The sequence below is a fragment of the Equus przewalskii genome, chromosome 22 (assembly GCF_037783145.1).
Source record: "Equus przewalskii isolate Varuska chromosome 22, EquPr2, whole genome shotgun sequence".
NCBI lineage: Eukaryota > Metazoa > Chordata > Mammalia > Perissodactyla > Equidae > Equus > Equus przewalskii.
The window spans coordinates 33,189,109-33,209,651 of record NC_091852.1 but is presented as its reverse complement, the minus strand read 5'-3'; the positions used below and the strand labels follow the sequence as shown (position 1 = coordinate 33,209,651).

The following is a 20,543-nucleotide window of genomic DNA, read 5'->3' as shown; positions in this document are numbered from 1 at the left end:
TCATTATTCCAGTGAGGTATTTAATACAACTATATGATGTGGGGAGAGTAATGGGGCACCTTCCATCAAGAATTGTAATAGTTTATGCAGAGTGAAGCTGTGTTTATTACTATTGTAGGAATGAAGTGGAGAGTTATAGCCCATAAGGCAATGATGTTCTGGGCTCAGAGGAGGTAGAAAAATAGTACAAACATTTGTTAAGGATTTACTTTGTGTTAGATATGGTGCAAAGCATTCTACATACTTTATCTTATATCAACCTCATGAAGTGAGAGACTGTGATTATTCCCATTTTTCAAATGTGGAACCTCAGAATTAGAGAAGTTGGCTTGTCTAAGCTCTAGAAAGTGGTAGAGCTGGAATTTGAACGCCGGCCATTTGGTACCAGGGCTCTAGCTCTTTGCCTATAAGCTAGTGATTCTCAATCTTCAGCATGCTTTAGAATCTTCTGGAGGGCTTGATAAAACACAGATTGCTGGGCCCTGCCTCCAGAATTTCTGATTCAGTAGTCTGGAATAGGGCTCAAGAACTTGCATTTCTAATGACTTCTCCAATGGTGCTGATGCTGCTGGTTCAAGACTGCTCCTCTAAGTAGTGCTGCCATGTAGGATAAAAACAATGAGTTGAGAATAATTAACATTATTGTAGACGTACTGTTATCTAAGTTCTCTCATCCTTACTAGAGAATTTGAGGTAGGTATTATTATTCCTGTGTTATAAATGAATCTCAAATAAGTTAAATACCTTGCCCAAGTCCACAAAGCTAGTAAGTATTACAGCCAGTATTCAGAACCAGATCTGTGGAGTTTCAGAGCCCACCAAACAATCTATTATTCTTCCAGGCAAAGGAAGCATCTAGCTGCACCACTTTCCTTAACGCCCTCTCCTCCAGGGCTGCTTTTGCTGCAGCTGCTGCCTCCACGCCCCCTGGTTCAGTCAACTGCATCTCTGCTCTCTCCATCAGGTGGGAAAGGATTTCTCTTCACCGTGGCTGACCTTCAGGCTGGAGTTGTTCGCTACCATCATGATGACAGCGACTCCACCAAAGACTTTGTGGTCTTCAGGATATTCGATGGCCATCACAGCATCCGCCATAAGTTTCCCATCAACATCTTGCCCAAAGACGATAGTCCCCCATTCCTCATAACCAACGTTGTGATTGAACTGGAGGAGGGGCAGACCATACTGATCCAGGGTTCCATGCTGAGAGCTTCAGACATGGACTCCAGTGATGACTACATCTTCTTTAACATCACAAAACCACCGCAGGCTGGAGAGATCATGAAGAAGCCAGGGCCAGGACTGATAGGTAATTCTGGGCAGTTAAGGTTGTTTGAGTTAGAATTTGTACAAACATGGAAATCAAGTTTATGAGGCAATATACTATTATTATTCCCATTTTGTGTATGGGAAGCCTGAGACTTAGAGAAGTTTAATTGATCTATCCAAGATTGTGCATCTGGAAAGTTCCAGAACTGGGCCTCAAGGTAACCATTACACTATGAAAAAGTAAGTCTGCCAAGCAAGGTGATAGAACAAATAAGTTTGAAGAGAGATATTTGGCCTATTCTAGATTATTGGTAAAGTAATTTCATGAATAACAGTCATTTACCTTTTGTTAGAATAATTTCATAACTACATCTTAAAGTAGTCAAGAGTGACCAAATAGGGATCAAGTAGTTAATGTTACTTAAGATCATGTTTCTTAAAAATATTTTTAATGCTAATTTTTCTACATATTTTAGGGGAGGTGTAGCAATGTTAATTTTTCTGCTTTATTATTTATAAACTTTGATAAAAAGCATTTAATGAAGATTCCTTGGATATATACAATATACTAGGGAGAGAAGGCTTTTGGAGATAAGTCCAATATCTTTACACCCCAACACTTGGCAGATTGTTACAAAAGTCTGTGGTATTTTGTGGACCCCATAGGCTATCCTGTTCCTGGCTTTCTGCAGAAAGATCTGTTTAATGGCATCATTTACTATCGTCACTTTGGTGGAGAAATCTTTGAAGATTCTTTTGAATTTGTCCTGTGGGACAGCCATGAACCTCCAAATCTCTCAGTGCCACAGGTAAGAGGCCATCTCTGAACACTTTCCCAAAGTCCTGTCCACAGACATCAGTTCTGGGAGGTGTTATTAGAAACTACATGAAAACAGGTCCAAAGGTTCCAAGTTTAAGAAGCAACAGATTAAGCAAAATTAAGTCAATTTCTTTGCAACATGGCTTTTCTACCATTTACTTTTCTGAAGAGTTTTTTCAATTTACATGGACGCAGTGTTTCCAAGGTTATTTACCAATGGGACCCTTTTACACAGAACACCTCACAAAATTTTCTGGCTTCATGACACTCAAGAAAACACCGATATTTTATGTGTAGTGGTTAAAGTATAGGCTCTGGAATTTGCCTGTGTTTCTCTCCTGTCCTTGGCACTAACTGATTGACCCATGCCTCAGTTTCCTCATCTGTAAAGCAGGTAACAATACAACTTCCTTATAGAGTGATTGTGAAGGTAAGTGAGATAATACATATAAAGTACTGAGAACTTTCTGGCACATGGTAAGTGCTCAATAAATAAATTAGCTATTATTTATTGTTGCTTTTGAAGAACTAAGTGTTTTACCACCTCAAGGATATCATTTAAGTATATAGAATGCAGAAATGGGTTTAAGGAGACATTCTCGTATAGAAAGTACAGAAAATGGAGTTAGCATAGGGTCTGGACAACTATAAAAGGGTAGACTCCTTGCAAGGAGAGGGTGTTTGGTGGTAGAGGTAGAAAAAAGACAGCTGAAAGTATGTGATCACCTACTATATATAGTTCTGTTTGCTAGGCATTTTATACCTATTATCTTGGAAGGTAGCATATGTAGGGATCTAAGCAAATCTTGAGCTAGTTCTAGAACGACTACTTAAATCATGTGTCCTTGTTGGTCTTGAGACTCACAATGTCATAGTCACTCACATTAGCCAGTGCACAGATTGTTGAGCTATTCACCTATTTGCTAAGATGAAGGTAACAAATGGGGGTGATCAGGAAGAGTGATGTCAGAGAGCCCATAAACTGAAGAAAGTCAGTGATCTCTGTTAAGAAGGAAAGGAGAATGAATGAGAAAATTCCCAATTCATCTGCTTAGCGAATGACCAATCAACTCCTTTGTAAACGACAGCCCCCTCTTCTTATTTAGTGTGTTATATGCCATTTCTAGATTACATTTTTGCTTGCAATCTTAGTTGATTTGATAATCTAAAATGATAACTATTAATAGAATTTATTTCTAAATCTTCTGTTGTATCTATTCAAACTAAGCTATGTTTCTGACTAGAATACCCTATCACTTTTAGCAGACTATGTGCCTTTCTAAAAATAGACTTTATGCCACTGGCCCGGTGGTGCAGTAGTTAAGTTTGAACATTCTGCTTCGGTGGCCCAGAGTTTACAGGTTCAGATCCCGGGTGCAGACTTACACACTGCTCATCAAGCCATGCTGTGGCAGTGTCCCACATACAAAGTAGAGGAAGATTGGCACAGAGGTTAGCTCAGAGACCATCTTCCTCAAGCAAAAAGAGGAAGATTGGCAACAGGTGTTAGCTCAAGGCCTGATCAAAAAAAAAAAAAGAATAGAAAGCTCAGGACTTCTTTTTCCTCTTCTGGTATTATATATTTTACAGATAGTATTTATATTTATATTATAATTTATAAATCAAATATAGTGTCAGATCCCTCCGTAATAAGGACCATGGTAATGAAAACGTTATTGAAACAGAATTATTTCTAAATTTTGGCAAATAAGTCAGACTGAACTCTGTAGATCCAGTTATAAATTTATTCCTTATGAAGGATAGGTTTCTAAAGAAGACATAATCACATCTCTGCTTTCCTCTTCTTAATCTATGTGGTGAGAGAGAGAGAATCAATAAATTTTCTCTGTCTTTGTGTACCACCTATTCTTTAGCTCCTAAATGTTCTCCAGCTCAGCCTTGTGTACCTGCCTCTCTACCTGACGTCTCTACATGTATGTCTTACCAGCATGTTAAACTCACCATGTCCATAAGACATTTAGTATATTCCCCCAAAACTTGCATGAAACCACTGTAACTAGAATCTCTGAAGTCATCTCTAACTCCTTTCTCTCTCTAATGTCTGCATAACCGGTCATTCAGCGAGTCTTACTGAATCTACTTGATAAATTACTCTCATCTATCCCTACTTCCCCACCCCACTGCCATTGCGTTAGTTCCAACCTTCATCTTTTCAGGACTAGATTAACCTCAGAATCCCTCACATGGTCTCTTAAGAATCAAAGAGGTCAGTCACATCCTTGTAATTGAGAACAAGTGAAATCCATTGATACAGTAGCAGTGTGTTTAGTAGAATTCATCTAGCATCCGTTTTTTTCCAATTCTCCCTCTTCTGATTTGTGGAAGCTTTAGCTTAGTTCTACTCTGGACTATGGACCTCCTCTCAGCTACGACTCCACCTGCTCCAGGAATCCTTCTTTGATGCCTCCATCCCACAACTCCCCAGGCTGGGTCAGCTAGTTCTTTTATATGATCCAATATCAAATCACTGTAATGTGAGGCCATTATTTGTTTTATTGGATCAGTTGTGACCTCATTGATGGCAGGAATCCTGCCTTATTTATCTCTGTATCTTCAGATCTTGGTATCTGAGTCAGAGTAGAACCTCAAGAACTGTTTGCTGGTCCCAAAATTGAAACCAGGAGGAAATGAGAAGACTGAAACATTTGGTAGGAGCTGGGGAGGGCGTGAGATGGGGAGGTAACTAGTGTAAAGCTTTATTCAGAGTTTCCAGGAACTAGTGTGTGCATAACAACCAAACAAGTATTTTGTGTATATGTATGTGTTTTTTGGTTGCAAAACGCTGATATCATCAATAAAACTCCAGCTTTTAAGGGACTTAAGTAATCATCTGCTCTATTTGATGATTGTATCTTTAATTTGGACTAGTATCTAGTCATGTCCCACAAATAAAAATGTATTTAAAGTATTCAACAAAACTTGTAGCTTTCAACTATTTAACTAAGAGTCCAGATAAGATGGTTACTTGATGGGAGCTTTTGTGATCAGAAGGTTCCATGGTGACTGAAGATTAAACTCAGGCACCGTTTAGTCCATACTGTTAAAACACTTTTTTTCATAGAGGCGGAAACCAAGGATCTGCTCAGGTGAGAAACAATGCAATTAAAGCAGGAAGTGACATAAGCAGGGATGTCCCTTGCCTCCTCTCATCCTTTCAAACTGGATGCTCCTACTACGAGATCTACCTACACATCAACAAGGTGTCTACATATCAGCAAGAAACTGCCTCCCTCTTTCTATCTTGGTTGTCACGACTGTTATCAAATAAAGCCTCACCCATTCGATTTAATTTGAAAAATATTTCCTTCTTTACCCTTCTCCATAGAGGGCTTTATGGACCTTAAGCCTAAAGAGATCTTAAACCAGGAGAGAGTAATATTAGAATTAAAATGAAAGTGCAAAATAAGGATAGAAGAGATAAGCAGAAAGAGGACTAAGAAACAGAGGAAGACAGGAAGCAGATGCCACAAAGCCCTGTGGGTGGAGTAGAAGGGAGTGATGAACTGTGACCAGAGGAGAGAATGGGCACCTGGAGGTGGGCGTTTGTCAGAAGACAGATCGGAAGGTGAGGTGGGCAAAACCAAATTCGGAAGTAGTTCCCGGGGCTGAGAAATTGCACTGGATTATTTCAAAGGAAGAAGCAAATAAAGAATCAGACAGGAATCAAAGCTCAGGGTAGAGAAAGGATCAAGAACCCAGGCATATAAGAAAGTCAGATGCCAGTCAGCGGAGTATCATATGGTGAGCCCGATTCTGAGGGTCAAGGTCAGGCTTTGCATTTTATATACTGATTTATCACTTTATATTATGATTCCCTACAAATCTGTCCGTGGGTGCTTGTGGCCATAAGCAGACTGGAGGGGTGTATGAGGAGCCAGCAAGCAAGAGCCCAGAGATTGATCTGGGCACTAGTTTTCCGCTGTCTGGGAACAAGTATTCCATAACGTCTTTGTTACAGCCAAATTTCACTGCAACTGGAACACTTTATTTCTCTATGGAGTTTGTTAAAATAGGATTTTTCTCACCCACAATAATGTTTAAACATGCATAAATATGTAAGGACACATCAACTTAGGTGATCATAAAGCATGTTGAAAAATGTTCCCACCAAGAATTACTCCAAGAGCATAAAAAAGCATGCTTGTACATTCTTTTCACAGAAAGAACACACTGGAGAATAAATTAGCATGGAAAATGGTCTCTTTGAAGGCACAATAACTATTGTTTCCTTATTAAATCCAGTTTTTCAATTAAGTGGAGCCTCGATGATCCACACTCTGGCTGGGAGGTCCCATAGAGAATTGCTGAACTTTGTAGATTAGCAAAAAACTATAATTGGAAAAAAAATTGTGACGCAGACTGCAGGAAACTGGAGAAATGACTGTCATTGTGTTCCTTTATTTTGATAACTGGCTTTAGTTTTTAATTATTGGACTACTTCAAAATGGAGTAGTAAATATGCCATACGCTTTTGTAAAAGTAATGAAGGATGGAAACAGGGAATTAATTTATTGAGCACCCACTGCCAGGTGCTCACTGTGCTATTAGCTATCTCGTTTGATCCGGACAATGCTTCTCTATAATAGCCGTCGTTATTATTCCCAATGTACAGAGAGAAAAACTGAGCCCCAAAGGGTTAAATGATTTGCCCCAGGGAGCACAGCTTGTAAGTGGCTGAGCTGATGTTCCAGTCTTTCCTATCTCCTAGCAAAAGTTTAACCATGTTTTAGTTTTTGCTTAGTATGTCAATTTAAAAAGGAACCTCCGGGCTGGCTCCATGGCCGAGTGGTTAAGTTCGCGAACTTCACTTCAGTGGCCCAGGGTTTCACTGTTTTGGATTCTGGGCGTGGACATGGCACCGCTCGTCAGGCCACGCTGAGGCGGCATCCCACGTGCCACAACTAGAAGGATCCACAACTAAAATATACAACTATGTACTGGGGGGATTTGGGGAGAAAAAGCAGAAAAAAATGAAAAATAGAAAACAAAGGAAGATTGGCAAGAGTTGTTAGCTCAGGTGCCAATCTTTAAACAAAAAAACGCAACTCATTTCCTTTAAAAAAATAAAAATAAAAAGGAATCTCTTCATTTTCAAATTGAGTGTTGTGAACACCCTTATTGTAGACAAACTGGCTTTGCTGATCTGTGCTTCAGTGACAGTATTAAAACAATTAAAAGCAGAGTAAGTACTCTCATGCATCAGGCTGTGCAAAGACTCATCATGCCAAGCAAATGTACCATTTCAAGAGAGAGGTAATAATTGCCTTCTTGTTACCAATCATGGATTATTGTAAAAAAACCAAACAAATGTGATGATAAAAGCTGTTTGACAAAGCCTCCTTGCCCTCTTGCATAAATCAAATCTATGAATGTGGTTTTAAAAATTCTTAAAATCACAAACAGGGCATGTAGATTCATTCATTTAGCAAACACTGATGAAGTGCCTCCTACCTACAAAATACCATGCCAGAAGTTATGGAGCTACAGAGATGAACATATTTATTGAGCACCTACCAATTCGAGACATTTTATCTACATAGTGATATTTGATCCTGGTAACAACTCTGTGAGGTTGTTGGTATCATGCTTAACTTACGAAGAAGAAAATTGACACGCCCAAGAGTTGAGTGAGTTGCTCAAGATCAATAACTATGAAGTGGTATACTCAAGACTTTGTTCACTGCAAATTCCATGTGGTTTGTACTGTACTGTGATCCTCTTCCCGTGGAGCTGTCAGTCTAGGAGAGACTGACATGTAAACTACTAACTAATAATACAAGACAATGTGAAGGGATAAGAAAAATTCAGGAACAATTAGTTTCAATTGAGAAATTTGGGAAAGTTTTAAGAAGAGACTTCTCTCAGGTTGCTGGAGAAAGCATTCCTGATTGAAGAAACAACATGATCCAAAGCACAGAGGCATGCTTGAGGACTGGGGCCAGGTCTGTGGTGTGCAACTGGTGTGCTGGAGTAATGCTGAAAGGTAGTAAAAGATGAAAAGTTGAAAAGTAGAGTGTGTCTAAACTGTGGAGGGTCTTGGATGCCATGCTAAGGAGTTTGAATTCCATTCCTCCTGGGTGGGTGTTTAAGATTCTTGAGGAGGTGAATAACCTGATTTGACTTGTATTTCTTTGAAGATAGCACTAGAGGTCTGAAAAGTCTAGATTAGCTATTGGAGTTATGGCTATCAGAAAGCTGTTGCAATAATGGAAGGAAGAAATTATGAGAGCTGGAGCTAGGCCAGTAACAGTGGGAATGACAGCTGGGGTGGGAGTGGGCTGTGGTCACTGTATAGGATATTTTATAAGTAGAAACTCTGGCAGTTGGTGATGTGTTGTATGTGAGTGGAAAAGGAGGAACCAAAAGTTATGTCAAGGTTTCTAGGATTGATGACTGAAAAGAGGGAGGTTGGGAAAGCACAGGTGGAGGGAGATAGAGAAATAAAATCAGGCACATATTTTGTGTTTTATTTGCCAATTCTATAGTGCTCATGACTTCATTAACTGTAATTGTGGTAATTACATTCTTAAGATATAAAATGGATGGAGAATGTTCCATTTTTTGGCTCACATTCTTCATAGCTCCTGAATTATTTTGAATATCCTGAATTATTATATTTTGAATATCCTGAATTATCCTGAATTATTTATATACAAGTCAGATATAAACGACAGTTTTAGAAAAATCATTGTAACTGTGATGAGGTGATTGTGGGGTGTTTTCTTTGGTGCCTTTTTGGTATTTCAAATTAATGGTATAGAAATTTCTTTCCAGGTGGTGACAATCCATATCACTCCAGTGGATGACCAGCTTCCAAAAGAAGCTCCCGGAGTTTCTCGGCATTTGGTTGTCAAGGAAACTGAGGTGGCCTACATAACTAAGAAACATCTACATTTCATAGATATGGAATCATACGACAGGGAGTTGCTCTACACAATAACAACGCCTCCGTTTTTCTCCTTCAGCCACAGGTATCTCTATGAAAGTCATCGCCTGAGCTATTCATTACAGCTAGTGATCTAGGACTGAGTCGAAAGTGTCAATGTATAATATTGTGGTTCAATTGCTTTGTTGATCACTCCATCATTTACTGTAATCTCAAATCTATCTCATCCCTCCCTTCAAAACCTGAAGCTTGTAGTGTCTTCAGCTTAGGGAGGCTCAAAACAGTCTTTCATTCCATTTTCTAAAGAGATTGAGTCTTCATAACATTATTTTTAGATATTGCAGATCACGAAATGGTCACATTCTATGATCTCAATCCAGAAAAGTGGCACGAATGTACCTTAGGCCCATGTCATATACATGGTAGCGAGTAAACATTTTTAGGTTGAGAATAACGATTCCTGTTCTTCATGCCAAAGCAGAAACTTCTTTACATAGTTTTTGAAGTCATGATGAGCACGGCATTGATGATACTGGGCTAAAGGCTAGAACCCCCAACATAAAGAAGGAAAATAAATATGCAACATTTGATTTCTTCCTGTGATGAACTCTTTGAGCTTTAGAAAATTTGGTTATGGGCTATTCGATTTAATTTTTCTTACTTGGAAAATTAGCTGATGTGTTCTTCTGTATTTCTCTTTAGACACTCGGATGCTGGGAAATTATTCATGGTAGACAGCATACCAAAGCTAGACCAAGAATCCTGCAGCCCCGGGGCTGAGGTCGTTCACTCAGGTATGATGCTATGCTGAAATGTTGACACAAATGATCGAGGCATCCTCTGAGGATGTATGGCACCCCTAGTGCTGCACTCGAGAATACTGCCTTTTGACATCTGTCACAAGCATCAAATGCTTGATGTCTATATTCTCTCTGCTTGCACATTTCTGTTAAGCATGCGACATCTATTTGAAAATGCTTGGTCAAGCTGGATATGATTTCAAAATCTTATTATAATTCAGCACAGCCTTTTGCATTGATTTGCCAGCAGCAGGGCTCTCACTTAGGGACCTGGGGCATATGTTTTTATTCCACCAAATTCAGTTCACCCAGTATCCTACTGTATTAGTTTCCTGGGGCTGCCATAGCAAAGTACCACATATTGGGCAGCTTAAAACAACGGAGGTTTATTGTCTCACAGTTCTGGGGGCTAGAAGTCTGAAATCAAGGTGTCAGCAAGGCCACACTCCTCTGAAACCCTGTAGGGGAATCCTTCCTTGCCTCTTCCTAGCTTCTAGTGGTTTGCTGGCAATCTTTGACAGTCCTTGGCTTGTGGAGGCATCGCTCCCATCTCTGCCTCTGTCATCCTGTGGCCATCTTCTCCCTTTGTGTCTCTCTCCTCTTATTATAAGGATACAAAGGGCCCACCCTACTCCAATATGAACTCACCTTAACTTAACTAGTTATATCTGTAACAACCCTATTCCCAAATGAAATCACATTTTGAGGTACTTGGGGTTAGTACTTCAACCTTTCTTTTCGAGGGGAACACAATTCAACCCATAACATCTACTACCTTCCAAACACTTTATCCACCCTTCCCCTACTCCTGAACTCTACTCTGAAGATCTCACAGGGGTCACAATGGTGGTGAAGAGTGCTTAGGCAGCAGCCACCTCTGTGGTTTAGAGCTGATTATGACTAATCTCACTGTAGTTAGAGATTGTAAATGAGTATGTCAACCCCATGTGCTAAGTACTATTATTTTATTATTTTATTCATTTTATAGATAAGGAAATAGAGGCCTAGCAAGTTTAAGTAGCTTAACCATTATCATACAGCTACTGCATGGTGGAACTGGACTGCAATTCAAATCTTCTATCTTTATAGAGTTGATGGGTTTCACGCACTTCACATATTTACTTAATTTCTTTGTTCTTTTCCCTCCTGTTTTTAAAACATGTGATTTATAAAATAGAGCTTATTAGAATCTTCAAATTAATGATGGCAGCTTTTTTTTTTTATAATTTTTTTTTTAAAGATTTTATTTTTTCCTTTTTCTCCCCAAAGCCCCCCGGTACATAGTTGTGTATTCTTCGTTGTGGGTCCTTCTAGTTGTGGCATGTGGGACGCTGCCTCAGCGTGGTTTGATGAGCAGTGCCATGTCCGCGCCCAGGATTCGAACTAACGAAACACTGGGCCGCCTGCAGCGGAGCGCACGAACTTAACCACTCAGCCACAGGGCCAGCCCCAATGATGGCAGCTTTTACAATGTTTGATATCCTTTAAGACAATGGTTCTCTTCGACCCAGATCTCTGAGACTCCCTGCTCCTCACAGATTGGCTCCCACATGTGCATCTCTATTTGCTTTGCAGCATGCTGTGAATTATATGAAAGTGGCCTACATGCCACCCATGCAGGATATAGGCCCCCATCTACAACGTGTCCAGTTTGCATTTTCCGTCAGTAACCAGCATGGCGGCACTTTGCACGGGATCTGCTTTAACATCACGATTCTTCCAGTGGACAATCAAGTTCCTGAGGTCGGTACAATGTTTGATATGAAGGAGGAAAAGGACAGAGGACCCAAGGAAAGACTTTAAGACTTACTGGAAAAGCTAACTGTTCTTTAGGCTATTTTAAAGAACTTTCTTATTTTCCAGCTGTAGTGTAGGAAAAAAGCGCGGGGCAGGTAGTCCTTCACTTCCCAGGGGATTTCCTATCTAAAAGGTGAGGTTTTCCAGTTGCTGAATTTGGCATTATTTTCAAAGCTTTGTCAAAATCTCTTTCCTTTCCTTTCCTTTCTGCTGAGTTTCACGTGTTGATCAGGGGAAAGGGATTAAATTATGGGTCTCTTAGCAACCAGAAGAGCTTATTCGCTCTCACCACAGGCCAGCTATGCTGCTCTGTAATCTAAAGAAGCTCTTTAATTTTCCAAATGAATTAAGATGGGCCCTTCCTTCTTAGCCTGTCTCACTCCCCAATGTTTATGTTAAGCTTTCAAGCACTGGAGTCTCTCATTAAAACTGAGCCATAAGGGCCATGCTACCTGTGTATCTTATCTGCGAGGCTGGGATTCATATTGAGAGTTTGTTGCACACCTGCCCCCTCCCCACTGGAGTGCTGGACTTAATTGGGTTGGCTATTCCTAGGCTCATTTTTTTCCCTTAAAAATGGAAAGACAATATAGGATTACCCATTCATTAGGAACCAGAGGGGACTAGAACCTATGCATGTTTCATCCCTAAGGAAAGAGGTCAGCTTCCCAGCTGCCTACCTGGAAGACAGCCAGCAAAGCACTGACATTCTCTTTGCTGCTTGCTCCTCGCCATCTCTACACCTGCCCAAGGTTGTGGGGCCGAGGTCTCCCCTTGAGGGACCAAGGGGCTTACCCTACTCACAGAGCTGCTCTGATGAGTCTAAACATCATTTTTAAATCGTGAGTTGCCAACACTTACACATTAGGAGGTTTCATATGAAGTCTGGGTTTCTGGCTTCTCTTGAAAATCTGGAAGCTCTGACAACACTGAGCTCACTTAGCCCCGCCAGCAGTTGGAGAGGGCATGCTCTCCAGTCACCAAAGTCGCTATCCAACTCACCACACATTCACAGCCCTGGCCTGACCCCTCGGGCCTCTGAACTTGCAATTTTTAGTAGAAGATGCGCCAGAGAGCTTGCACAAAAGAACCTAAACTATATTTTTTGACTCCTTCAATCAGATCACATTCCCTGTGGAGAAAATTAATCAAATTCCTGTTAATTTGATTAGATTTCACTCAGACCATCATTTTCTATGTATGAGATACAGGTCCTGAGATAACCCAGAATCTAAGGAAGTTAAACATTTTTCTAGAACAATCATGGAGAAATAGTCTTTTATGCAAAGCAGTCCAAGGCTCTTGCTAGAGAAGGATGATCTGGGGAAAAAAACTAAAAAGGTGAAGCAAACAATTACCTCCATCGTTTGAAGGTAGTTGGGAGCAGTGGTGAGGACTTGGGGCTCAAGTGGCTTAGTGGCTGCTGTCTTTTCTTCTACAGTGTATAAAACAAATGAAAGAGTACCTTAGAGAACCTAGAATATTAGAAATAAAATTAAAAAGAGTAGCTTCAGTGAAAACAGTCACAGAAGTGATTCCATGATGTGAATACCCACAGATAGCTGGGCTGAGTGGTAACTGCTAAGAGATCTCGACACCAAGCTAACCTGAAGTCCCAGAAACCTAAGCACTGGGTATGGGCAGAAAAGTTGATGATTAATGAGTGGGGGCGAATTAGCCTTATGCTTCAACTTTTTGAAAATTGCCCTAAAATACCTATACACTTAAAAATCATCTAATGGAGCACAGTATGTTCCTTGAAACATTAGCGTCTTGGGATATTAAATGACACAACTCAGGAAAAAATGAGGCTGGCACACATGAACCGTGTTTCAAAGATAATACTCCTCTTTGAATAAGAGTTCCCTTTCTTTCTTTCTCCTACAAACAGTGAAAATGTACATTTGGCAAAATGAGTGTAAGGCACCGAGAAGGATGGGGGTGGAGGTGGTTTTGGGAGAGAAGGCTCTTGCTTTTGTTTTCCTTTGCTGGTGGAAGCAGCTTCTTAAAGTATAGAAGGCAACTGTCTCAGGGGTGTGGGTCTCATAATTTCCACCATCCAGGGGGTGCTTCTGGGACATCCGTGGATGCTCCTGGCAGCTGGGCCCTGGTGGGCGGGAGGCTGGAGCAGGGCTTTGAGTGGAGGTGGTGACTTCTTCTTGCTCACCTCCCTTTCCTCTGCCCATTCCTTGTCCTCTGCGCTTTACCAGCTCTTTCTTCAGGGAAATTTCTCCTTTCTGGGAGCAGCGGCTCTCCGAGGAGAGTAGCTGCCTCCTTGGAGAATGCTGTGTCTCCCTATTGGCAGGTGCTCAGCCTAGGCCATCTGTGAGGGGCCCTCAGAGCCCATCACTTGGTATCTGATGCTTTAGCTTCTGTGGAGTGAAACAAATTTGGGGAAATGGTAGGTTAAACAAAGTTAACAGGTTTCCCTACTTAAGGACCTCAGAGCGTTGGTCACCCTTATGTGCCTTAAACATCTCCAAGATGGAGATATTGTATGTACCTGTTTTCTAGACTTATTTGACCGTGGAACACTTCTTGCCAGCTCCCAATATGGTGATAAAATATCCCAAGCCCTCCAACTTGCATTTTACTTACAAATGATCTATTAGTTGAATATTGAGTTTTTCTATTATAGAAAATCATCTTCATGGCTTTAATATGTTTGAGTAAATCTATTTCTTATGGAATATTCAGTTTTCGATCTTCAATTTCCCTGCTCTGCTTTCGTCTCTAAAATACTCATGACTACTGATGCTTGAAATCTCCAATCAGTTTCTTGGGGGCTGGCCCTGGGGCTGATCGGTTAAGTTCGCGAGCTCCGCTTTGGCAGCCCAGGGTGTCGCCGGTTCACATCCTGGGCGCAGACATGGCACCGCTCATTAGGCCATGTTGAGGCGGCGTCCCACGTTCCACAACTAGAAGGACACACAAATAAAATATACAACCATGTACTTGGGGGATTTGGGGAGAAAAATCAGGAAAAAAAAAGAAGATTGGCAACAGTTGTTAGCTCAGGTGCCAATCTTAAAAAAAATTTCTCAAGTCTTTAGGAATTTTGAGGGTGAAAAAAGAGATGGATTCTTTTCTATAGGGGAGTTTGATATAGGTTTTGTTCATTTTGTAGATTAAGGTACGTGTGTGGAGCCATGGTGGGTATGGACATGATGATGAAAGTGATTATTTTCTCAATTTAGCACTACAGATAATAACCAATTGAAGTGCTGTTTCTGCTCTTCAGCCTCTGAGATAAATGAAATGTAGGTACTTTCGGGTTCATAGATCTGCCTGCTTCTTTGTGTGCATCAATGTTTAGAATCAGAAACATTTAGGAAAAATATTTCTCAGCCAAGATGTCTTATGACGCTATCCCCTTTACCACATTTGGGAAAAATTAATTGATGAGTGGAGATGGCACTGAAAGTTTTTGCTTGATTTAATGAGCTCTGTCTTCAGGGACACCTCATGGAACAAGGCTTTGAATGTTTCCTTCCTTATTTCTAGGTATTTACCAACCCTCTGAGAGTGGCTGAGGGAGGTCAATGCGTCGTCAGCACAGAGCACATTCTGGTTTCTGATGTGGACACCCAACTGGACAGTATCTACCTCTCCCTGCAGAGACCCCTTCCACATGGAAGGGTGGAGCTGAACGGATTTCCTCTAAACACAGGGGGCACATTTTCTTGGGGAGACCTCCATACCTTAAAAGTTAGGTTAGAACATTTCCTGGCTTTTTTTCTTTACCTGCTTTGGCTCCTATTTGGATCAATTGTGAGGCCAAGTAAGAGAAAGAAGTTTGTCCACTTCTTTCAGGGGTACCAATGTGCCACTTAATACTTTCAAGGGTCAGTTGAAAATTAGAAGTGACAAATTTTTCCGGACATTTTCTTTCCTTCTGGCTTGCTGTACCAGTGGGAATGCCTTTATGGATATTTGAAGAACAAAAGAGATGAATTATTTTCTCAATTTTAATATTCTCCATGAATATTAAATTTGCTGCAGTTGCACATATCACAAGAGGTAGAAGTCAAACTAGATGAATATAGACTGAAATAATCTGGAAAGCTAATCTACATAATTGAACTTGGCTTTAAGAAAAGCCAATTGCATAACCCTGGGAACTCTGGGATAGAATTCAGTTGACTGATGTCTTTAGTGTAATGTTTTCTTCCATTCTACTGGTGTGGGGATTTGCAAGCAAAACAGTAGGCGGGGTAGGTGGCGATGGAGTTCTACTTGGCTCTCCGACAGTCTGCCTCATGGTCCCACAATCGTTTTCCTCTCCATAAGGTCTTACATTTCTTTCACCTAATGTGGTTCCATAAGAAACTTTTCTACAAAATCTAGTAAAACAACTTCTCTGACAAACCATGCAAGCTGCCCAAAAGCAGTGGTCAGGTAGACAGATAGATTGGTTAATTTCTTACTTACAAGTTTAAGTTATAAATGGGAATTTGGGCCCTTTTGATAAAGTATAGTAGAAGGTATTAGGCATCAAATGCTTAGGTCCATACTTGACTAGGAAGCTGTCTGGGAAGTAAGCTTTGTGCACAGAAGATCAGTTTAATCCAACAGTTTAGTTACACTGTTGATTTACAGTCTCCAGTATCTTGACCTCTTTTCACTACTTACTCCTATCCTCATTAAAATTTCCTTTTTTCTCTGCAAGATCTCAGCTCTTAGCTACATGTTAGAAAGAGCTCTGTTTAGATAATTCTTACTAAGTAGTGAATGATGGATAGAAAAGGAAAAAGCACCAATATTTGCTAGCACGTATAGTTCAAGCATTCTGCTAGAGACTTGCAATTATGTTTTTTCATTTAATCTTCACAGAAATCAAGCCTGACAAGGTAGATGGTGCTAGTCTCATATTATAGCTGAAGAAACTGAGGGCAAACTCAGCTAGTATGTGGGGGAGTCAGGTTTTGAAAGAAGTTCTGTTTGGCTCCACAGCCATGTCTTTGGATGTGTACTCTTAGACTCACTTGGCCCTTCTACAGGTACTAGCATGGTAAGTAGTATTAACACAATATCACATATCAATCTATTTTTGATAAAAAATATCAGGGGGCATGACAAAACAAAGCCTAGGAGGCAGCATGTGGGAAGGATACTAGGGGTGGGAGGCGGACTTTCTCCACCATTGAAATGGAATCCCAACCTGAGTACCCTGCCATAAGGATGAGACTAGTTCTAAGTAAAATACCTTTTAGTACTGGATTTTTTTTTCATATGTAAATAACATACATGTTCAAAATACTATACTACTTTTAATGCAACTTTTACTTTCAATTCCTGGGATTTATTTCCATTCCTCAGTGTCTTGAACAGATCATCGATAAGCTAAACATTTGGCTCAATTCAACTCAGTGATTATTTAGAACTCACCACTTATCACTGCAGTGGGCTGGAGAGTCAATGGAAATTCTAGAATTAGACAATTCCTTCAGGAAACTTCCCTGAGAATTAAAGGAAATAGAGCTAAGACTTGACCAAGCAAAAACTCTTTTTAAGTCTGGGAGAGATTCAAGAATCTTTATAGGTTGAGAGGAAGAGAACTAGTAAATGAAAATGGAAAAATGGCAGGAGAGAAGCAATAAATAATTTATAGATCAAAGTTTTAGAGAAGAGCTGAGTAGATCCAGAGTACAGGCAGAAAGATTAACCTTGAAAGTGGGGGTGGAAGGAGAATCATCAAAATCCACACAGTGCCCCACTTGTAGTTTTTTTTTTGAGGAATGTTGACCCTGAGCTAAACTCCACTACCAATCCTCCTCTTTTTTGCTAAGGAAGATTGGTCCTGAGCTAACATCCATGCTCATCTTCCTCTACCTTACATGTGGGACGCATGCCACAGCATGGCTTGATACACGATGCGTAGGTCTGTGCCCAGGATCCCAACTGGCAAACCCCTGGCTGCCGAAGCAGAGCGGTCAAACTTAACCACTGCACCACTGGGCCAGCCCCAACACAGTGCCCCACTTTTACCTGTCTACTGCCCAGTGTCAGTATCCCCCTGGCCCTGGCCACGGTTTTTTGTGAGTAGCAGAGCTATTCTTACTGCTTTCCATTGTCACAGTGGCAACTTCAAGGACTGCTTTTTGATTTGGAGACAATTGTGAACGCATATAACACATTTTCCCAGGTTGGAGTAATTTTACTTTCAGGGATACCTAAGTAGTTAAATACGTCACTTCATGATTACGCTGTGTTTTATTATCTATGTATTTATTGAACACATGGCCGAAGGCATGGAAGAGCTCTTGTGTCAGGCATCTCAACCTACTCTCACAGTGGCCTAGAGAGACGAGTGACAAATATCATCCCCACAGGTATCAGCATGATGGATCTGAGGTACTTCAGGATGACATACACTTGGAGGTCACAGATGGCACGAATTCAGCAGAATTTGTTCTCCACGTTGAGGTGGGTAGAGAGCTTCCTCCCTGGTTCATATAGAAATAAAGCATCTGGTTTGGAAGCCTCTTGGAGTCGCTGGTAGAACTTGAAACACAAGGACTCCAGAGTATGAGGATGCCTGCTTATGTCTTTGAATGTCTCAGGACAGGCAATAAAGGGCAAAGCTGTATGGGTGAAATGGGTATGCTGTTTTCTCTCTCTAAGCCATTTCAAGAACTACTCTGATCTCAAACTCAGATGAGTAAATAACTTAAAAAGCAATTGGTTCCATGTATAAATTATTTCTAACATTTTTGGGCTGTAATACTCAGAAATATTTATTTAGCAGCTGGGCCGGTTGGGCTAGCATCACTGGGGTTCTCCCTGTTGTGTGGAAGAAGCGTGTCCATATGTGCGTGGTGCCCCCTTGTGAATTCCTGTACCGTATGCCCCCGGCCTGAGGTCTGTTTGAGATGACTATTTTTGCCTTGTGACAAATGAAGAAGCATCTGCACATAAAGGCTGAGTGCATGGCCAAAGGTCTGATGGGAACCCTGGAGTTTCTCTGTTGAATAACCACCCACGTCCACAGGCACAGCTCAGAGAATTTTTCAGGTATTTGTAGTTAGTGACAAAGGAGGGTCTTCAGAAAGACTTAACATGCCCGTGAAAGAGCCACTAATTAGTCTCACAGTTCCAAATTCTGTTTCTGTTTGAATTTTGTCAAACGTTTGTGATATGAAATTATTATTAGTGGTAATAGTAATGTGTTTGTAAGATATTTTGCAATTAGTAATTAATTAAGAATGATCACAGCCATCTCGTGTTTTTAGACAGAGAAGGAATTATCCTCATTTCATAGCTAAGGAAGCTTAGGCCCAAGAAGTTTCAATGACTTGCCTAAAGTCATTAATTTGACTGTGTAGCCCTAGGCTGGCATCTCCACTCTCGGGTACCTCTGGTACTCTCTGGCCAGTATTCTTTCCTCCTCGCCACTGCCATAGTTGTAAATTACCCGGTGATTTTAAGTATTATACTTGCTGGCATTTCCTGAGTACCTATCTGTGTCAGTCATGACACAGAGCCCCTTCCTTCCATTTTCCCACTTAATCCCCATGATGGCTTTTGAGGTCTAGATGATGAGCAGTGTACTTCACCTTCAAAAAGGGAAATTTTCTTTATTGACAGATTTTTACATACAGTAGGCCCTCCCGCCCCCTTACCCACAGTTTAGCTTTTGAGGGTTTCAGTTACCCACAGTCAACTGAGGTCCAAAAATATTAAATGGAAAATTCCAGAAATAAACAATTCTTAAGTTTTAAATTGTGTGCCATACAGAGTAGTGTGACAAAATCTCATGCCATCTCGCCCAGGATGTGAATCATCCTTTTGTCCAGTGTATCCACACTGTACACACTACCCACATGTTTGCCACTTAGTGGCTGTCTGGGTTTTCAGATTAACTGTGGTGGTATCATAGTGCTTGCATTCGAGTAACCCTTATTTTACTTCATAATGGCCCCAAAGCACAAGAGTAGTGATGCTGGCAGTTTGGATATGCCAGAGAAGCCATAAAGTGCTTCCTTTCAGTGAAAAGGTGAAAGTTCTCAACTTGATAAGGAAAGAAAAAAAATTGTGTGCTGAGGTTGCTAAGATCTAGAGGAAGAATGAAGCTTCTATCTGTGAAATTGTGAAGCAGGAAAGAGAAATTCATGCTAGCTTTGCTGTCACACCTCACATATGTGTGTATAGGAAAAAACATAGCATATATGGCGTTTGGTACTATCTGCCATTTCAGGCACACGTTGGGGGTCTTGGAACATATCCGCCATGGAAAAGGGAGGGCTTCTGTATAGAGAAAGCTTTTCTGAGTTCCTTTTTTTCCTGAAGAGCAAATTTCAGGGCAAAAGATACCCAACCCTATCTTCCATCCATGACCATCTGCTTCTTAATGACAATAAGCAGTACATTTGAGGAAAACAATCTGTTTATTATTACCTTTTAGACAAAAGGGCATGACTTTTGAAAGCCAATCAGAGGTACAGGGAATTTTGGACAACTAGGTGTGACTTTTTCTAATCCAGGAGGAATGTTTTTAATTCTGTTGCCTTTGAATTTTATTATCCATTTGAAAGCTGAGGCTCTTTTGTGAACTGCTGCAAAATGGTCATCATGAACTCAATGGTGAGCTTCCTCAGACTGAATCAAGAACAATAATAAAGTCTTTAATGAATCCACTCAGAGAACTTGAAGAAAGATATTGCTTCCTAATAAGCCAGTAGAAAATAGAATGTTGTATATGTTTTTTTAATTTACCTTTGATTAAATAATTAAGCCTAGGTTTGCATCATTCCATCTTTTTACTCATTAAAGGAAAGTGTCAACATAATATCAAGCATATTTGTTGTAGAGTTGTTATCCTGTTTAAATAGCAGAGTAATCAGGGCATATATACATAATTACATTCATTCATTCATTTATGCCATAGATATTTAATAAATGTCTTCTTTTTGCTAGGTCCTGGGCTAGGTGCTTGGGGTATGATGATGAA

At 40.5% G+C, this 20,543-nt stretch overlaps 1 protein-coding gene across 1 annotated transcript in view; it reads left to right on the top strand.

Annotated features, from left to right (window-relative positions):
- The window catches only part of FREM1 (FRAS1 related extracellular matrix 1), a 145,799-nt gene that overhangs the window by 48,147 nt on the left and 77,109 nt on the right, over positions 1 to 20,543 (top strand). The window contains 8 exon segments of the mRNA XM_070590749.1: positions 965 to 1,309; positions 1,936 to 2,078; positions 8,885 to 9,081; positions 9,699 to 9,747; positions 9,749 to 9,790; positions 11,372 to 11,539; positions 15,098 to 15,306; positions 17,926 to 18,019. Coding sequence (XP_070446850.1) covers positions 965 to 1,309; positions 1,936 to 2,078; positions 8,885 to 9,081; positions 9,699 to 9,747; positions 9,749 to 9,790; positions 11,372 to 11,539; positions 15,098 to 15,306; positions 17,926 to 18,019 — 1,247 coding nt within the window.